The sequence below is a fragment of the Mustela erminea genome, chromosome 19, assembly GCF_009829155.1.
Source record: "Mustela erminea isolate mMusErm1 chromosome 19, mMusErm1.Pri, whole genome shotgun sequence".
NCBI lineage: Eukaryota > Metazoa > Chordata > Mammalia > Carnivora > Mustelidae > Mustela > Mustela erminea.
In genome coordinates this window covers 21,842,306-21,863,821 of record NC_045632.1, presented here as the reverse complement: position 1 = coordinate 21,863,821, position 21,516 = coordinate 21,842,306, and the positions used below count along the sequence as shown (strand labels likewise).

The 21,516-nt window shown below is 41.8% G+C and overlaps 1 protein-coding gene across 1 annotated transcript; it reads right to left on the bottom strand.

Annotated features, from left to right (window-relative positions):
* Window positions 1–5,606: 5,606 nt before the first annotated feature.
* Window positions 5,607–6,113, bottom strand: LOC116580168 (circumsporozoite protein-like; the record flags this gene model as incomplete). Its single annotated transcript, XM_032326269.1, has 1 exon — window positions 5,607–6,113. A coding segment is annotated over one exon (507 nt), but the record flags the coding sequence as incomplete, so codon positions are not given.
* Window positions 6,114–21,516: the final 15,403 nt, after the last annotated feature.

The following is a 21,516-nucleotide window of genomic DNA, read 5'->3' as shown; positions in this document are numbered from 1 at the left end:
AACATCAGTTCTTTTATATAGACATATATATCGCAAAATCTTTTCTCCCACTCTATAGTTACCAAATATTTTCTATTTTTTATTTACATGCAATAAAATTGACTTCTGTTAGTTGTATAGTTCTATGACTATTAAAACAGATATAAAGGGGTGCCTGGGTGGGTCAGTTGGTTAAGTATCTGACTTGATTTTGGCTCGGGTCATGAGATCGAGCCTCATGTCAGGTTCCATGCTGGGCTTCAAACCTGCTTAAGATTCTCTCTCTCTCCCTCTCCTTCTGCTCCTCCCTCCTGCATTCTCTTAATTAATCAATTAATTATTAATTACTTAATTAAAACATAGGCAGATTCCTGTAACCACCACTCCATTCAGGACACAGGATAGTTCTGTCGTCCCATAAAACCCTCTCATTGCTATCCCTTTGTAATCCTATGTTCCTTACTCTGGCAACCAGTGATCTGTTCTCTGTCACTATTGTTTTCATCAAGAAAGCCATAGACATGCACAGTATATAATTTTTTGAGTCTGACTTCTTTTATCCGCCTTTCTTTGGAGATTTATCCAAGCTTCTATGTGTATCAGTAGTTCATTTCTTTCTATTACTGAGTATAATTTCAGTGTAATGATTCTTTTTTAATGGTGTCTTTTGTAAGCAAAAAATTTTCATTCACATCAGGTCTAAGTTATCAGTTTTTTCCATGTTGAAAATAAATGTGCACCTACCCTGGAACTGATATGTTGAAGCCCTAATTTCCAATGTCATGGTATGTGGAAATAGTGCCTTTAGAAAGTAATTAGGGTTAGATGACATTATGAGCATGGAGCCCCCATTGATGAGGTTAGTTCTCTTATAAGAAGAGGAAGAGACATCTTACAGAGCTCTCACTTATCCATGGTGAGAACACAATAAGAAGACCCATCTACAAACCAGGAGGAAGGTTCTCACAAGAACCTGACCATGCTGGCACCCTGATCTGGGACTTCCAGCCTCCAGAGCTATGACACATGAATCTCTGTTGCCTGGGCACCCAGTCTATGGTGTTTTGTTTTATCAGTCTAAGCTAAGTAAGACACTCTACTATCATTGCTTTCACTATGATATAGCATGTATGACTACCCAAAGATCAAGGAGATGGATCTTATATTTATTCCTAAGTGTCTTATAGTTTTTAATTTTACATTTAGATCTACAGTCTTCCTCAACTTAATTTTTCTGTGTGATTTCAGGTAGAGTTTGATGGTCATTTTTTCCCAATATGGTCATCCCTCCATTTTAGCATTATTTGCTGAAAATATTTTTTTCTGTTGAACTGTCTTATAGCTTTTGTCAAAATTCGACTGTGTAAATAAATGTCTTTATTCAACTCTGTATTTCTGAATCAAATTCTGTATTCTGTTTCCTTAATTCATGTGTCCATTTTGTACCAATACAAACTGTCTTAATTACAGTAGTTTTATAGGCACTCTTAAAATCAAGTAGTGTAAATACCCACATTTTATCTCCTTTAATATTGTTTTCATCATTCTGGGTCCTTTAGATTTCCATATACATTTTATACCCAGCTTGACACTTCAAAAAAAAGTGTGCTGGGATTTGACTCAGTTATGGGATAAAGGGTATCCTAACAATATCGAATATCTTCATTTCTTTTCATTTACTTGGGTCTTTTTTTAATTTCTCACAACATTCTTTATACTTTTCAGTGTTGAAGTCTTACACATGTTCCCTTATTTTTTTTATTTTATCTTGCATACTTTCCAATTGTTTCTTGCTGATATATAAAATACACCTGATTTTCCAGTATTGACCTTGTCTCTAATAAGTTTACTAAATTAATTATTGTTTCTAATTACTTATAGATTTGTTAGGGGTTTCTACATGGATAATCCTACAGCAGTGAATAATTATGGTTTTATTTCTTTCATTTCAAATTTAGTGCCTTTCCTTTCTTTTTCTCCTATTACATTGATGGACCCTCCACTACAATAAAGAATATGTTTTCATTGGTTTTTATTTTAAGGAGAACTCTTTATCAGACTGAGAACTATTCCTTGTGTTTTTAGTTTGCAAAGAGATTTTTTAAGGTCAGGTATGGAAAATTAACAAATGCTTTTTCTGTGTTTATTCAGATTATGACATGATTCTTTGCTTCTTTATCTTAGTAAACCTGGTGAATTAGATTAAGTTGAATGTTAAACCAACCTTGCATTCTTTAAATAGTCAACTTAGTTATGATGTATTCTTAACTTGTTCTTATTTTGTTAAGAACTTTTGCATCTATGTTCATAAAAAATATTGGTCCATAATTTTCTTCTTCTCTTTTAATGCCTTTTTGGTTGTGGTACTAGTATTAAGCCAGGTCTATCAAAAAAGCTATGACATATTCCTTTCTTCTTTGCTTTCTCAAAGAACTTGTGTAATATTGGTATTACTTCTTATTAACATGTGATAAAATTCACCAGTGACTCTGTTAGATACTTGGGTGCTCCTGGTAGGACGCTTTTAATTAAAATAAATTTCTCTCTCATCCCAAACACATACCCCAACACACACAGAAATGGAATAGAAAATTATAAAGCTACTTTAAAATATGAATCTACAGGTGAGGATGATTGTGGTAAAGATAAAAATGAAAAACGACATGGAAAAAATAAAAGCTCTGAAGATTCATGTACCTAAAAGTAAATACATATTTATATTTGTATATATTATTTATAAAGAATGTCAAATTGCTGAAGAATATCCCAATGTGTTAGGCAAATGGTTTTTTTTTCTTATGGAAATCAGACAATTTAATTTAAAAATACTCATATTTGTATTAAAAAAGCCTAACAAAAGGAATAGCTATACCCAAAGAAAGAAGCTATATATGACTGGGACATGTGCCTTAAGTCTAATCTTCTCTGACTAGAGCTGAAGATGCTATGGGTAAACTGAGTAAGAACTAATGTGGGCATCAGCATGTATCTGCTGCTGTCTTCCATCTGTTAGCTACTGGAAGGAGAACCAAGCACAGTGCAAGTCCCTTTCTTTCCCCTGTCCAACCTGATCAGCCTCTCTTGCTCGTGGACTTCCACTTCCTTCTCTGGAAGACCATGACCATGATGTTTTTAAGTTGGAAATTACTTCTTTTAAACCAAATTACAACATTAAATATTAGAAAGCATGGAGATTCATTTTTAGTTGGAAATAACATCTACTGGTCATTTTTTTCTAAATATAAAAATATAAAGCCAGGATTTTGAGACAAAATAGAAAAAACTTAGTGAATATGGAGTATTTTACAAAAAAATGACAAAAATTAAAATTTAGAAATGACTAATGACATTTCTGTTATATTGTATAGTATTTTCCAGGAAATGCATAGACAGATAGATAATAGATAGATAAATAGATAGATAGATAGATAGATAGATAGATAGATGATAGATACAAACATACATGCATCATAGGTAATAGGCCATATCATATATATTCCTTTTTAATTTCATTTTATTTATCACTTTTTTCATTATGAACATTTGTCCATTTAAGAAAGAAATCTACTACTCTGCATTATTTTTTTCCTTTTAAAAAAATGTTATTACTGAAGCAGAGTTGACACACAATGTTGTAGCAGTTTCAATGTACAACAGAGTGAGGTGACAATTCTTTACGTAAATCAATGCTCACCATGACAAGGGTAGTCACCATACAATGTTGTTACAGTATTAGTGAGTATATTTCCTACTTGGTACTTTACCTCCCCTTGACTTACTTTTTTTTAACTGAAAGTCTGTACCTCTTGACCCCACTTATCTGTTTCACCCTTCCTTCCCAACTTCCTCTCCAGCAACCACCAGTCTCTTCTTTGTATTTGAGTCAGTTTCTGTGTCTTTTGTTCACTTGTTTTGTTATTTATATCCACATTTAAGTGAAATCATATTGTATTTGTCTTTCTTTGTCTGACTTACTTTGCTTAACATTATACCCCCTGGGCCCATCTATGTTATCACAAATGGCAACCTCTTTCTTTTTTAGGGCTAAGTAATATTCCATTTAGGGTGTGTGTGTGTGTGTGTGTGTGTGTGTGTATCACATCTTTTTTTCCTGAGTATAGTTGACACAATGTTACATTAGTTTCAGGTGTATAATTTAGTGATTTGACAAGTTGATACATTACGTTCTGTTCACCAAAATTGTAGCTCCCATCTGTTCCCTTACAACACCATTACAATATCATTGGCTGCATTCCTTATGCTGTGCTCTGCATTTTAATAACCTGATAGTATTCCACTGTGTGTGCATACCATAATTTTTTAATGACTCAACCATTATTGGACAGTTCAATCAATTCTATTAGACACCACACTGAGGTGCCCGTTGTTGCCCAAAGCATCTGTGGACATATAGGATGATTTCCAGGAAAAATTCTCCAGAATGGAATCATTGGATCAAAGATTCATTTTTAAGGCCTTTAATATATGTTGCTAAACTATCTTGAGAAACTTCCTATGAGGTAATCTCACCTTAGGTTGGAAGGAAATTTCTAAAGTCAGTGCACACCATAGCAGAACTGTGTAAATTACATACAGTAACACTGTGCCTCTGTCCTAGCAAATTTCATTCCTGCTGTTATCTCCCCATAATTACTCCAACCAAGTTTAGACTGTTGATTTTTAATCTTTGGGAGATTTCAGGCAGAATGTTGACTTACTGATGTTGTGGTATGCATTACTTGATCACTAGTAAAATGGGACATTTTTCCAGCTGACTGTGACCTTCCTTGTCCTCTGTAGGATTGGAATCTCTGCTCTGCCTGTGTCCTCCAAGGGCTGCTTTGTGCACTATGTCTCCTCTCCCTAGCGAGTCACAACCTTCTTATGGTGGAACAGGAGGAATTCCTCCCCATGACATCAGGAGCCAGACTGACTTATTCCGCACTATCGAATGCACCTTCCCACAGGCTTCCTGGGAAGCCCACAACTGAGCAGTCACACTGCTCACCAGGTTCCCTGCTGAGCTCTTTATACTTGTTACTTCATGCAATTCCCACAATCAGCCATAACACAGGACCTGTTAACACTTAGTATCTACGTGGGTGCAAACCAAGCTGCAGAGAGTTTTAGGGACTCACAGACAGTAGGTGGAAGTTCCCTGTTGCACCGCCTCTTTGCTCTGTTCTAGACCCAGCTGACCGTATCTCTGCATTTGCACCAACCCACCACCATGCCGTTTGTACTCCCAGAGCAGCTTTCAGGGAACAACAAGCAGTGTATGGCTACAAGTGCCCACCCGAAGTCTGTCATTGCTTCCCGACCCCTCACTGCCCAGCCCAAAGAGGAATGGCTGCCAGACCTTCCATGTGAGGCGAACTCAACCTAAAACAGACTCCTGGAGCTTGTCACCAAATTTCCCTCAACTCCTTAGCAGTCTGAGCCTAACTCCACAGTCTCAGCTCAGCTGCCAAAAACTAGACTGCCTTTTTCGAAAATGTTTCTAGATAGCCAAACTAGAAACTCTCCAGTTTGAAAATAGTGTTCAGATGGCTATAAGGACACATCTAGGACTATGATTTATTCTTATTGTGGGGAAATTCTGGAGATGGATGTGTGGATGGATGGATGGATGGATGGATGGAGTGATGGGTGGATGGATGGATGGAGTGATGGATGGATGGATGGATGGATGGATGGATGGACGGATGGAGTGATGGGTGGATGGATGGATGGACGGATGGAGGGATGGATGGATGGATGGATGGATGGACGGATGGAGTGATGGGTGGATGGATGGATGGATGGAGTGATGGATGGATGGATGGATGGATGGATGGAGTGATGGGTGGATGGATGGATGGAGTGATGGATAGATGGATGGATGGAGTGATGGATGGATGGATGGATGGATGGAGTGATAGACAGATGGATGGATGGATGGATGGATGGAGTGATGGATGGAGTGATGGATGGAGTGATGGGTGGATGGATGGATGGATGGAGTGATGGGTCGATGGATGGATGGAGTGATAGACGGATGGATGGAGTGATGGATGGAGTGATTGATGGATGGATGGATAGTTGAATGGATGGATGGGTGGATGGTTGGATGGATGGATGGATGGATGGAGAGATGGATGAATAGTTGGAGAGATGGATGGATAGATGGTTGGTGGATGGGTGGATGGAGAGCAGATGGATGGGCGAATGGATGGGTGGGTGGATGTGTGGGTGGATGGATAAGGGGTGGATGGATTTTCCTCAACAAACAAGTACCAATATGGGCAGAAGTAAGACAGATGGCACAAAAACATCTTTTATTTGGAGAAGAAAGAGGGTTCTTGCAAGGGCAAGGTCAGGCCCCATAATCTTGGGGGCTCTTACCATTACCATTCTGGAAATGGCAACAAGTCTTTAGCTTGCTTATATTCTCTTCTATCATGAGGATTTAGTAAAGATTCAGGCTGCAGCAAGAAATTTTCAAGTGACTCCTTAAAAATAACTTTTGGAGGGGCGCCTGGGTGGCTCAGTGGGTTAAGCCTCTGCCTTTGCTCAGGTTGTGATCTCAGGGTCCTGGGATTGAGCCCCATATCAGGTTCTCTGCTCAGCAAGGATCCTGCTTCCTCCACCCCTTTTCTGCTTGCCTCTCTGCCTACTTGTGATCTCTCTCTCTCTCTCTGTCAAATAAAAAAATAAAATCTTTTAAAAAATAACTTTTGGAAAGAGTCACTTGATAATGGTAAACATAAACTCAGTAATAGGAAAGAATCTTTCTCTGCCATTTATTCATAAAGAATCTTTAATTATCAATGAGAATTTATTTGTCACAGGCAAAATGGCCGTGGAATGAGAGAATTTCACCTCTCTTTGGAGAAGATTTGTAAAGGAAAAGACACATTCATTCTTTTTGAGTTTCAAGGGCCTGGCAGCAGGTAAGGTGTTCAGACAATCCCTGAGCTCTGTCCCAACTTTGTGGTGCTATAGAAGAAATAGTGCTAGGGAAATAGCCCAGATTTCTCTTTAAAACATTTTATATCTTTGAAACATTTGGTAACACGTTTTCTTCCAAAATTACAGGAATTTTCCTTTAAGACTAATAGAGAAGAGCAGGAAAAAAAAGTTAAATCTAAAATGCTCCAAACATAAATTGGAAACAGGCAAGAGACCATTATTGTTGGTGTCTGTCGTCAGCCATAGAATCATTAACATGAAATGCCTTTTGATGAATGCATTGAAAAAAGTGATTATATATTAAAGTATAAAAGTCTCTTCCTCCATCATTTAAATTACTTTACAATGCTGATTAAAATAACAGAACATTATAGCTTGCTTAGCTAAACATTATATTTCCAAATCCATTTCCAATTGTTTCCCTTCAATTTGAACAATTTTTGAGCAATTTTATTGCTATTCATACCTGCTTGATTTTTTTATTAGAAATTAAAGTACACACTTTTTTTTTATCAATGTTGCAAAGTGCTGCAAAGCTTAACCATTTTTATGCCTTTCAGAATCTTAAATCACAGGGAGAAGCAGCTTTTTCCTCTCTTCATCGCAAAGGCTTCTCCCTGACAGAAGATATTTAGAAAATACCAAAACAGAAAGGCATTTGAAGTCACCTGAACAACTTTTCAATTGACTTAAAGAGAAACTGAGACTCACAGAGAGGAGAACCAACAAACCTAATATCAGGATGGAATTTTGTGATAAATCCACAAATTGAACCAAGTCTTCTGATTCTTCACTAGGGTCTCTTTTAACCCTAACTATCCCTCACGAAGTCCCCCATGAAAAAATGGGCAGGCCAACTGGATGGAAGAATGTCTGAGGAAATTGTTCTCATGGTCTCAAATATGTGATGTTTGTCCACACTATAGTTTCATTCAGTGAAGGAAACTATCAGTTGACTGATACTTGCAAAATAAATAGACAAAGCACTCAGGTCAATAAACTAGTACAAAATGTTGGGTAATCTGTCTTGATGCCATACCAGTTCATGGAATAGTCCTCTGTGTGACCAGGACAAGTTCCCTGATCTGTGACAAATGATTCCCCTTGGTGATCACAGAAAGTATCTCTGTCCCCCAGCACAGAGGATGCATAGAGAAGATGACCAGCTGGCTGGATGGGTGGGTAGATGGATGAATGAATGTAGGCCTCTCTATCCCACAGGGTTCTTGGATTTTAAGCAATAGAAAAAGACTCTGGCCAATGTGAAGAGGATTTAGGTCACTTAGGTAATCAAAAATAAGGTGAGCATCTAGGGGTCTTGGAAAGGATGAGGACCAACCATCCCCAGGATCTAGGCTGCAGGAACTAATGCTGTGTCCTCTGACATGTGCTGGTGCAACTCATTTTCCATCTCTCTCTCCTTCCTGCCAGCATTCAGATCCCCAGAAGAGAAAGCCTGGTTGGCCAGGCTGTATTATATGTCTGTCTCTTAGCAAGGAAAGGTTGACTACAATCCACTAAGACTGCATATAGGGAAAGGGGTGTATGCTAGGGGACATCAAGCTATTACCAGAAGAAAAAAAGAAAAGGATTCAAGAGGACAAAAATAAAACACACCTGCTATATTCTTGAGTTTCCCTACTTCTTCTGCAGAGTGAGCAGAATAATATGTAACTTGCCAGGTTGGTATGGGAATCAAGAATTGTCATAGCACTGTGCCTAGCATATGGGAAGCACAGGTTGCACAGGGTCTGTCATGGCTGGCTTTCCATCAGAGCAAGGAACACACACCCTGGCTTTTCTAATGCTGAACCCCAATCTATGGACTGTGGCAGGTTCACTCTCCATTTTGTCTGACAACACGCATTTCCATGTGCAGACCTAAACACTGTCACTACCTTCTTGAAGACCACTTATTCAGCGTCCACTATGACTTGAGTTATTGATGGCCCAAGGCATTCTGAGATTTTAGGATGTCTAGGGGTTAGAATCAGGTGGAGCTGAAGCTGGGGGAACCAAGAGGGAGACAGAAGCTACCCCTGATGGATGCCTAGGGCAGTCAGGATCCTGATGCCCAGAATACCCCAGTTTACAAGATGGACACCCCAGCTTACCAGATACTAGGTGCAAGGCACTGACAGATTTCCTGGCAGAGTTCAAAAAGACTCAAGAGCCCAAGGCAGAGACCTGAGTGACTCCATGTGGAAAGCCTGAGACTGAGCCTGTCCTTAAAGCCAGCCGGGTGCAGAGAAACCTGCTGAAATGAACTGCTATCCTACACTGAACATCCTACAGTCAGGAGTCCCCAGCTGCAAACGCAGCCGGGGCACAGGAAAGGAGAGCGTTCCCTAGGATTCAATGCAACAGTGACTAATTATTGGACACTTGCTCTTTGCTAGGTCCCCTGCTGGAGAGGCAGGACAGAGTTGTGGTGAGGGACACGGACCGGTCATCTGGGTTCTGATTCTGGTTCTCTCCCTTGATGGTATGACTGGACCAGCCCATAACTTGTCCTAAGCAGGATACCTGAAGCAGGGACATTTGCGCCTGTTGGAGAACTAAATTGTATGATTGATGTCATGTGCTAAATACTGAGGAAGTGTTCAATAACTATTAGTTATTGTTACTTCCACCCTGTTGGTCGTTAAGCCCTCCCATGTCTCATCTCATTGAATCCTGAGGGTCAGAGGCAGCTCCAGGAAGGTGCTTTGCGGGGTCAGGGTAATGGCAGCCAAGCCTGGGAATCTGCCAGGGTAATTCAAAGGCAGAAGGGCCTGGGGTGGGGTTTGTCGTTCAAAGGGGGTGATTGGTAGTGCTCCCTGGGAACAAAAGGGACTGTCTGGACCCCGAGGTGAGGATTCCTCAAAATCAAGAGCCCACTGAGGAGCCTGGATGGCTTAGTTAAGTGGCCAACTCTGGGTTTTAGCTCAGATCATGATCTCAGGGTCATGAGTTAGAGCCCCCGAGTGTGGGCTTGAAATTTTCTCTCTCCCTCTTCCCCCTCCCCCAGTTCTCCCTCTCTTTCTCTCTAATACAAATAAATAAATCTTAAAAAAAAAAAAAAAAAAAAAAAAAGCAAGAGCCATCCCCATCCACATCCTTCTCCTACTCTGGAGCAGGATTCCAGCTAAGGTATCCTGAATGGGGCTGGCTGGGTGCAGGCTTCCTCTCTGGGGACAGCGGGAGGAAAGTAGGGCCAATAACCACAGCCACTGAGAGCAAACTCTGCCTGGCCAGGAGAGAAGGTGGGCACTTGCTTTTAGAGTGGGCAGCAGGACACAAGCCTTATTAAGGACACTTCATTTAAGAGTCAGCACTCAGTAGCAGGGGAGGGCGAAGGAAAGGAGACAAGAGGAGGAGAACAGGAGATGGCTGTGAAAATCTAGCTGTAGGGCCACTTCACACCAGGGAGAGACATGCAGAGGCCACGGGAAAGGGGCTGGCCAGGCTATGGATACCTCGACCTGGGTTAGAATGAAACTCAAGGAGAGCAGGAGTGGCAAGTCCTATATGTAATATCACCAAGGGGCCTTCGCCCATCTTTTCCTTCTTAATCTCCTAGTTGCCCCTCTTCTCCTGCTTAATCCCGGCCCATTCCTGGAAATTCACCTCAACTGCTTCAGGGAATCCTTCCCTGACACCAGACAGATGGGCCCCTCTAGGCTAGGCTAGGCCCCTCTAGGCTGGCAGCACCAGCTTGGCTGGGTGGGAAAGAAGCATGTGAAAAAGGCATCCCAGAAGCTCCCGAGGGGAGCTGCAGGCAACCAAGGGCCCTGGCTGGTGTGGGCTGTATTTCCAGCGCTCAGGCAACTTACAGTCTGGGTAAGACCTAATGCTTCAGAAGCAGAGTTAAAAACTCTGCCAGGAGTCAGACACGACACTAACCCCCCGGGGAGCAGGTAGGGAGCTGGGGAAGGGCGTCCCAAGTTCCCACTGGACTTGGGATCCCAAGGAAGGAAAAGGAGGTGGAATGAGGGCCTGGGGAGCAGACAGGCAGTCAGAGATCTGAAGTCCAGGCCTCCCACCCAAATTAGGAGGTGTGGATGGACACTGGTATCTCAGACCTTCCACTTTCTTCCGTGTCTCAGGCTTGGAACACTTTCTGGGAGTTTCTTGGGGTTGACTGTTGAAGAGAAAACATGGCGGGATGGGGGGGGGCATTCCTAGAATCAAGGTGTCAGGAGAATGGATGTAACCAATGAGGGACAAGGGAGAAACCCATAGCTCTCTTCTCAAAGCCCACCCCTCCCCCACACGCCGCCCTTGTCCACTGTGGGAAACATCAACAAGTTGCAGATCCGTAATGTGAAAGAAAACAACCTTATGCAAAATGCCATTTTAGTTGGGCCTAAATTCACATTTAAAAATATTATTCAACTAATTAAAATGGAATTAAATGAATATAATGTTAACTGTGTCTACTGTTTAGCATAAAAAGTTGTTAAATATATCATACTCCGTGTTCCGAACTGGCGGCAGATTTTAGCAATGTTTAATTGTAAGAAATAGCCATGTACTACTTAATTGCATAACTAGGTGGAACATAAAAATCACAATTACATGAATTATATTAAATAAAATATGTTAAAATAGTTTGTTTTTCGATGGTGGAATTTTATGGACACCATAATGAAACTGAAGTACATTTTTAATTACCTAATTATTGCTATTTTCAAAGTCCATTTACACCATAATTGTTCTTGTTTTCATAGTCCAAAGAGTCCTTGACAGAAAGACTCAGTAGGATCTAAAACAAGAACTCATTCTTCAGACAGCTCCTGCTTGTGGCCCCCCACCCTGGTCTTTAAGACTCTATCTTGGAAGCAATCATTCACCATTTATGCAACAGGTAATTGTGTATGCAAAGCCACTGGGGCTATTAGAAGGATAGAGAGTAGGAGGATAAGGAGGTGTATTTCCAGCCCTCAGGCAACTTACCTTTTGGGTAAGACTTACTGCATCAGAAACAGAACAAAAATTCGGCCAGGAGTCAGTCACACCAGCCGGGAGAAGCCCAGCAGGTAGAAGGCTGTGGGGCCCGGAGGAGCAGGTGGGGAGACAGAGAAGGCTGTCTAAGCTCTCGCTAGATCCAGCATGAGCAAGGATCCCGAAGAAGGAAAAGGAGTTGGAATGAAGCTTGCAGACAAGCATGGCGGTGCGAAAATTGCAGAGTGATTTTGTCGCCAAGCACAGCCAGGGCCAGACTCAGAGCCAGCTGGACAGGTCCAGCAGGTAGGGGAAGTGTGAGGTTTCATGCAGCACTTGAGGCCACGCATGAGCTGGGTGGGGGAGGGGTGGGGGGGGAAGGGGACAGTACTCGGAGCACGTGGGGGACAGCGCAGCCAGCAGCAGAAACAGAAGACTCAAAGGAGACATAGTTTCGGTGAAAAACAATCCATTTGGCTCTGGACTGGAGAGTTTGGGGGTTTTAGAAAGACATCTATGGTGGGCGCAGGATGCGAGTGTTCTCCGTAGATAAAACATTTCTTTTTCTTTTTTAATCTTGAAGGGACTTCCAAGCTGTCTCTTCTAATTTGGGGGGAGGGGCACACAACTACAGATAAGATAGCATGTTTTTGAGATTAAAAGGGTGGGATGTTGGAGCACTTCTATACCACGCACCTGGAGTTGGTGTGCTGTTTTAAAACGTCAGCCAGGAAAGAAGCAAACCACATCAGAAGATGTGAGCAAGGGCACAGGGCAGGACCAGTCCTCCCTCTGGGCTCTCCTTCCCTTGTCTACCCTGTTCATGGAGCTGAGCTAAATGATCTTGCCCCAAGGGCTTGAGAAAAGCCTATGAATTGCAAACAATTACCGAGTGATGATATTTCTTATTTCATCTCTCTTTTTCACACCCCTCCTTTTCTTCCTGAGCCTAGAACTATAGCCATGTGCCGAGCGTCAGCATTTGGACATCACTGCAGAGCCGTGAGTGAGAAATTCTTGGCAATGGTCAGAGGACACGGGTCCTGATGGGCTTGGACCAACTGGACTAAGTTTTGGAACTCCTGACTGGCCGAGCCAAATCTTCCCAAGCCTTCCGAGAGCTCTGCATCACTCACGTCATTTAAAATATGTCTTCCTGTTAGGGAAATGGGTCCCAGCCACAGAGAAACTGGAGACTCCATGAGTCACTGTGGTTAAGACAGATCATTGAATTCTCAGCGAATGTGACTCCAGAGCTGGGAGGCCATGGAGTCTGAATAGCCACGGTGACACCAGTCGGAGATGAGCCAGGAACTGCCTTTGTTCTCCAGGGTCCTTTCCTCCAGAGGCACGCCGCGTGTAGGTGGCAGACCTCATCAAGAAGGCGGGAACATCGAGCTCTATGAAACGGAGTCTTTAATAATCCCTGAGTTTGCTTTATTCCAGCCCAACGAGAGGAAAGTAACTTTGTACGTGCAACTGACTAAGCTGTTTCGCCTGGGTCTCCAGCATCGCTGGGATTGGCGTCGGTGTCCTGAAGACTTGTCTTTCCTCTTCAAAACTCCAGCCTTGTGTCATCGCTCATGAACCATCCCCTCTTTGTCAGGGATTGAGCAAAGCAGAAGGGGATTTTTTTTTTTTTTTCTTTAAGCAAACCTATGGGCAAGTACCAGACATTGGTATGGAAATTAGGAAAGTCTATCATTTGCCAGGCATCAGCATCGGATAGGCAAAGCATTTTCCCCAACATTGCTTATTTGCATGCCACGTTTAGAATTGGTGAGTCCGTGTTACATCCGTACTAATGTTTACAAATGTTTTTAATAGGAGTCAGATTTAAACTTAAACAAATTCCCTTAAAAAGGGAAAATTTCTATTACTAAACAGGAATCCTCTGCCAGCCATTGTGGCCATAATAAATGAATACGAGGAAGATATTACCATTAAATTCGGGGTGTATGTACCCCCTCAAATCACCTGACACATCAGCGGTATACATGTATATGAGAAAATCAGAAATGAAGTGAAGTTGCCAACTTTAAAAAATTAAAACTCTGACGATAGTTAGCTGCTTACAGTTGTGTTGTTTTAATCATAAAAGAAAGGATTTTTTTTACATGAGTATAAATCTTTATGGGAAAGACTCTAACATGTGTCTCTCTTTTCCACACATTCTAAGATAAAATGTGCTACTGTTTTATATAAACTAACCCCATGTAGGCAAACCATTCATGATGGGCTCGGGTCAGTGGCTGATCCTGAGAGCAGCTGAGAAGAAAACAAACACCTTGCTTTATGCATTTGCCATCTTCATATCTGAGACCGTGTCACCTGGAGTTAATCATTGAAAGCTAACTGAAATACCAGCCTATGGCTTTCCAGCATCAACTAAACACCCTTTTTAGAGGGAGCAATTACGTAATTAGGTTGTATTAATACTTTTGCGATGAAGTGATTAATTGCCTTTGAAAGTTTACGTACATAATGTCACACTCACAAGATGCTACTCCCCAAACTCAGGAGCCCACAAGTCAATAGGCTTAAGATTGTCTCATGTACACTGTTATATTCCCCCCCCAAGAGACCCAGCACAATGGTCATGCATTTTTTTTTGTTATAGAATCTACAGTAAAAGTTGCTAATTTGCTAAAGAATCTCTAATAATTTTGGAGGAAAACTGTAAAATTATCAGAGAAAAGTCTCAGAGTTTGATTCATTATAATTCACATTATATGTGAACATATATGTTCATATATGTTCACACAAAACGATTCTTAAATATTTAAGTTATCTGCTATCCTGGAATATTCAGGAAATCTATTCAATACTTAATCCAGAACTTTCCTCTCTTCATTGTGCCGGAGCTGCGAACACACTATGAGCCAGAGAAGCAAGGCTGTGGGCTCATGAAGGCACCATTTTGGACAAGAGGAGGGAGCTAAGGACCACACTAAAGGGCCAGTGATGTATGGAGACATGGGTGGTAGACTAGGTGATCCAAGGGGTTTCTGAGGAAATGACATTTGAGTGGAGACATATCTGATTCAGAAGCATCCAGCATGTGAAAATCTGTAGCTGTTGCTGGGGTTGAGGGGCAAGGAGAGAAAATGGCAGAGTATTCTGGGCAGAGGAACAACATGTGGCATGGAGTAAGACCCGATGTGGGACCAAGGGAGGTATCTTAAAGGAAAAGAAAGCAATCCTGTGGGGCTAGAGCATGGTGAGCAGCTATAAGAGGGAAAGAATGCTGAGAGATGAAGTCAGAGGAAAGGGCAGGGCCAGAAGATGAAAGTTCTAAAAGCCATTCCAGAGGATATGAATTGATTCCAAGTGCAACACCAAGGCTACGGAATAACTTCAAGAATGGGAGTGTCCTGTTATAACTTTATAATGTTGCATGTCCCATTGGGAATTTCAGCCTCCACTGTCTTGAGATGGGATCTGGGGTTGTGATCTGCCAGGATGGCTCATTTTTAAATTCATTTTGAAGTTACCTCGGCACTGTAGAGGTCAGGAGCTCCCTACATGTAAATAAGGAATATGCTGAAGTGTGTTCATACCAGGACACCAAGAAGACTGCATCAAAGAGCAAAACATGCCAATTTTCTGTCTCTAAGTAAAGTTCATTGAAGCTGATAGAAAGTCTTTGATACTGCTCTCCACACTGTGGAATCAGTGTTTACAGACTGGACCCTGACAATGCATTGGTTTTCTACTTGTGGACAAGACAGTGTTACAGAGGGGAGTTGTTCTCCACTATCTACTGAGAGAGAAATGGACTAAAGGATTCAGTATATTAACACATGATGTCTGTATCAAATAAGGGGTCACTACCTGCTGTGAATAATAAACCTAATTCTAAAGGGCTCAACACAACAGAAGTTTATTTATTTTTTTTCTTATCAAATCCCATCTGTGGAAGCAATGGGGGTGAGGAGTCTGCTTCATGCATTATTCAGGGACTCAGCTGCTCTCTCTTTCTCTCTCAGGACTTTCACTTCTTCTAGAGCAGTGCTAGCTAGATCTTTTGGTGGTGATGGAACTGTCCTGTACTTCATTATTCAATATGGTAGCCACTAAGAACATGTGGCTATTGAACATTTTAATTGTGGCTGGTGAGACTGTGGAGCTGAATTTTGAATTCTATTATTTTTTTAAAGAAGAAAACCATGGGAAACGCATTTGTTACCTGGTTTCAAGACTTATTTTATAGCATCTAAATACAGCTAAAGTAGTCAGGACTGTGGTATTAGCATTCCAAGAGCCTAATAGATTAATAGAACGAAATCAAGTCCAGAAGTAAATTCACGTATTTATGGTCAATTAATCTTTGAAAAAGGCGCCAATGCCAAGGTAAATCAATGCTGGAAAAGATCTTCTTTTCAACAAAGAGTGCTTAAAACAACTGGATACTATGGAAATAAATGTGGAGAAACAAATCTAAGATCATGACTCTGCCAGGAAAATGTGTTGTTTTTATAAAACTGATTAGTGAATTTAGAAGCATAAGTTGCCATTTTAAAAAGAGAAACTTGAGGCCCAGAAACACTAAATAAAAGACTATGATCACACAGCAAGGCAATGCTGAAGGCAGGATTCGAACCCAGCCATCTATAATGTGATGGTCAGAGGCCTCAGTGCAAGTGATGGGGTAGAGCGGGTAAGGGTGGCAGGTTCCAAGTCAGTGGGGAAGCTAAGTTCACTCACTGTCTCTTTGCCTCTGTTCTTGGGTTCCATCCAAGGCCCAGGCACAAGGCAGAACTAGAAGATCCTTTAGTTCAATTTCACTTTTTTCTTTTTTTTTCAGTTCAATGGTTTTTGGGAAGAGACAGAATCCCGAGTCCATGGGACTGCAATATTTCCTTGTTCCTCATTTTTACTTAATTTCAATTAGTTTAAATTCAAATAGTCACATGTGATGAATGACTATTTGTGACTAGAGCCTTAGCATCCTCTCCACTCAGCTGGCAGATGAGGAAAAAGAGAAGAACGGTCCTGTGGGAGGTTTTTAGTGGGCTGTCCTAGGAGTGGTGCACCCCAACTTCTTCTGTCTTTCCACTGGTTAAAACATGTGGCCACATCTAATGCAAAGGAAGCTGGGAAGTATAATCCAGCCATGATCCCAGGAAGAAGAAGGAATGGATTTGTTGAGTATAGAGCAGTGTCTGTGATTCTAGCATTAGAAGAAGTTCAATGAAGGTCACAGTATGCACTTCTCCTCTTTGAGGCAACTACACAACACAACGGGCAGATCCACCAAGGAGTAAGAACGTAAGAACAGCATAAATGCTAAACTAGTTAAAAGGCCAAATTACAAGTGTTTATTATGCCCCATGGTAAGCAGATGAAGATTTGAGGGACTTGTATGCCCAACTATGTTTATAGTTTCCCATGTGCCTACTCAATATCAGCCAGACACAGGGGATGCGAGGCACAGGACAAGACATATTCACCAGAGCTAATTTTTTTAAAGATTGTATTTATTTATTTATTGTATGAGTTCGGGGAGGGACAGAAGAAGAAGGAGAGAAAGAATCTCAAGCAGACTCCTCACGGAACATGAAGCGTGAGGCAGGGTTCCATCTCACAACTCTGAGACCATGACCTGAGCCAAAATCAAGAGTTGGCTGCTCAAAAGACTGAGCCATTAGCTCCCACCACAGCTAATTTTAATTTAATAGGCAGGGGTAGCCTTGGAAGTAGAATGCGATGCAATGATGACAGGTATGGACACTGAACTCTTTTGGCAGATTTGGGAAAGGTTTTTTAGCAGAAACATGTATGAGTGCAGATACAGTTTTGTTGTGGGTTTTTTTTTTTTTTTGAGATTTCATATCACCAAGGAGTGGGTGGTAAAGTGTCTTCAAATAAAAATCAACCAGGAATAGATGTCATCATTCCAATAAGGATGTGGAATTCTTTTTGTGTGAAATCGGTTGATAACCTGTATCACCTCATGAGCTCAGCTGAATCTGTGAGATCCTCGGATACACACTGGGTTCCTTCTACTGTATCACCACAGTTTCATCCTGAGGCAGAAACCAGAGTCCTTCTTCTGATTTCCCTTGGAACTGCTTCTTCATCTCCCCAATCCTGTAGCTCTTGCCCATCTTCCTTGTCTTATGGTGAGTTATTTGCCCTCCAAAGCCAAATGGCACATCCCTTTGCTTCACTGCTCATGGAATTAACACACCATTGGCTTCACTAAAAATGGTGGACTTCATTGTGCATTGGCCATCCAGTCATTGTACCTTACTTCCAAGAAAACATCCTAATTTCCTTCTGTGTTGGCTCTTGTTAAGACTGTAAACCAACATGCCAAGAATTGTTTCCTTAATTCAAGCCAGGGTGATCAGCCTCTCTCACCCAAGAATGTCGAGTTTGAGATCGGTGACAAGAGGTCAAGACAGTGGTTGGAGTTCAGCATTCCAGAGAGGATAAGGTGCCCTGACAGTGTTATAATCAAGTTTGCCTGGACCCTGGATATCCCTCTGTTCCGGTCTATTTTGAGTCAAGTTCTTCATCATTCCTATCAATTCTTGGAGTCCCTGAGAGATTTCCCACCAATTTCCTGAATGTACATCTGTAAGTACATATGGAACATGTTACTAATGAACGTCACAGAAGACGAAATGTAAAATCCTCCTTTATGGGATAGTGTAATCTGTTTTACATAGAAGAAAAATGAAACACATCCAGTGTGTACTGGAGCCCACAATGGGAATGGGCTTAGTCAAATACATGTGACCAGCTGTTATTTTCCACATGCTTGGAGGTATTTTCATTTTGACTCTTGATATGAAAAGAGACAAGAAAGATTGAGACCTGGTACACACCCCATAACCTTTCTAGATTTGGAAGAACTCTGAAAGGTCCCAGAGGAATGTCCGGGTTCCCACCTTTCTACTTCCCAGTGCTCATCAGAATTGACTGGTCCCTCCTTCAGGTCCCCCTGTTCCTCTCAGTGCTACTAGGAGGATTATTTCACCCCTAAATACTTTCCCTCTAGACTGGAATTTCAAAAGGGAAAATTTATCCTTTTCTACATTTTCTACAGTGATCAGCATAGGGGCTTCTGTCATAGGAGGCATCAGAAGATATTTGTTAAATCAAATGGAGTCTATTTGAATTACGGAGCCTAGGTAAGCAGCTTTGGTAAGTCCATTAGCTTTGCCCTGGGAATCTCGGCTCTTGTCCTACCCCATTTCTGTTTGGCCAAATTAACATGACACAGAGTGATTCAGTAGTCTTCCTTATTCACTTCAGAGGGCTGGAAATGAGAGGTGGAAATGACAGCAAGGAGACATGTCAATAAATACCCGTGTAGAGTCAGGGCGGGAGAGTGTCCTGCTGCCTGCCCAGCCTTCACAAGGAGAAAGCTGTCAAGGCCACTTGAATGGATCTCATAGAATGCACTTGACTCGAGATGACCATGCTCTTCTGGAAGCTGACATCTGATTTTTCCGTTGAGAGAAACCTAGAGATTCAGTGCCCCTCATGCTGAGGACACTACTCTCCCTTTGGACATCTGAGCCAGAAGATTGCTGTTGCTCAGCACACAGAGTAGAATTTAGGAGAGTAGAATTTAAAATATTAGGGCCAGCTAATAAAATGATAAGTCTTGAAGGTTTATCAACTAATAAGATCTTAAGCTTTTAAGGTTTATCTGACACTGTAGAGACCACTGTGTTTCTCAGTCCACATGTGCATATCTTTTCCCAGGTAGAACCCTAATTTTAATTTTTATAAGGTATTTGTGCATGTTCATGTGTCTATTCCTGTGTGTGAGAGAGAGATAATTCAATGTATAATGTACATCTGAAGAGGTACTAAAGACTAAATACAAGGGGGAAAAGTCGGTATATATTTAGCCCAAGTGTTCGGTGGATTTTTTTTCTTCATGAAAAACTCCAGTACAAGTGTTCAAGCCAAGTAGGAGCCTTTCACTCTGGCTATTTATTTATTTTGCTCTTGCCTTTGGAAAGCGATGTACATGTATTATGAAAAGCAAATATTATACTCTTTATTGTCAAACAAAGTTTATAAGGTTCATGTGTCAATGATGAGGCCAAGGACCTCACACAGAAAATTTCCTGTCCCGGAAGAATTTCTCATGAAATATAAAATATGGGAAGTGAGGGGATCCCTTACTGCCAGAAAACAGAATCGGCCCACTCCTAATGGCACCCAAGGGGTTGGATGAGCTCAGGCCCTGACTGTCCAAGCATGCTTCTTTGCAGACTAGCATGGGGGGCTCAGTGAGGGGGAAGGACCACAGTGGAAGTTGAAGGGTATTTACTCAGAAGAGACTACTTGTGTCCAACTTCATGCAGGTCTGACATCCAGATGCATGAGGCAACAAGCCCTTTGGGGACACGGGAAGTGGAAGCTAGGTGATGACAAATGAAAGGCATTCTTTGGCCTTGGAGCACACAGGCATGGAATCTGGTAGGAGTACAGTTACTATTTACAGGAAACTGGCACAGAGTTATAACTTTTCCTAGACAGGTTGGTGCCATTGTGTTCTGGCACCATGAAAAGCATTAAATAAGGCTTAGCATTTGTCTAAACCATGCTGTATGTACTATACTTTCTGATATGTATTGCTTTCTCCGACTGGGAGTTTCACGAAAGTCCCTCCCCGGGGAGTAGGGAGCGGGAGTTATAGTCAACCATGGTTAATTTGCGCTTTGTGCTTTGTTTATCCAAACCATATGTCTAGATGGTTGTAATTCTGTGTCACTGGCTGTGTAATGCTCTCTGTGCTAAGAGCTCTGTAAATAGCAACAGCTCGATGCATAATCACGTTGGCATTCTGAAGGGGGGAAAGGGAAGTTTCCAGTGACGTTTGCTGTGGAGACAACCACCCCGAGGATGTCTCCATCCATGATTTTTAGGCTGTGAGCTTTTGTGCTTTAGTCAAGCAGGTCCCCGTGCAGTGGACTGGCCCTCACAGAAGCCAGATGTGCTGGGCCAATGCCACCTGCGATTCTCATTCCTTGGCTTTAGGGCCCCGAGAACGCCACAGATAGGAAATCAGATTGTTGCTGTTCAGCAGACCCAGCAAGTAGTTCCTGTCTAGAAGATAGATCCCTTATTTTAATGCAAACAATAATAATAACAATAATAATGAGACAACATCACAATTTCCTTTAATAATGTTTTCATTTGAAAGCTTTATTGAATTCATCAAATGTCAATCAAGAAAAGACACCCTCAAGGGCTGGAAGTGATAGGACTCAACTTGAATTTCGGGACCCTTCACTGTGGCTGGGCAGCCATCTCAATGGATTGTTCCCACCAAACCACATGTCACAGAGACTATTTCAACCCCTCTTGGGGCTTCAACTCCAATCCTGGCAGGTGGTCCTGTCTTGTGCTTCATGGAGAAATGAGAAGCCATCATATAGAAGCTTTCCATCTGCCCAGCACTGATTTTATCTGCTCTCCTGCTCCTTCCCCCCTTCCCTTGCTTCTCTCCTGTTACAAGGGTGAGGTGAAGCTGGTCCTCCTCCTTCCTGAGGACCCCTTCTCTCTCTCCCTTCTCAACACTTCCTGCAATGGTTGCTATTTCTCCGTCCAAAAATCTCCACCAGTCTTCTGTTCTTAAAATTCATCTTCCTTGCTACCAAATGTTTTGCTTCTGCGCTTCCCTTTCTA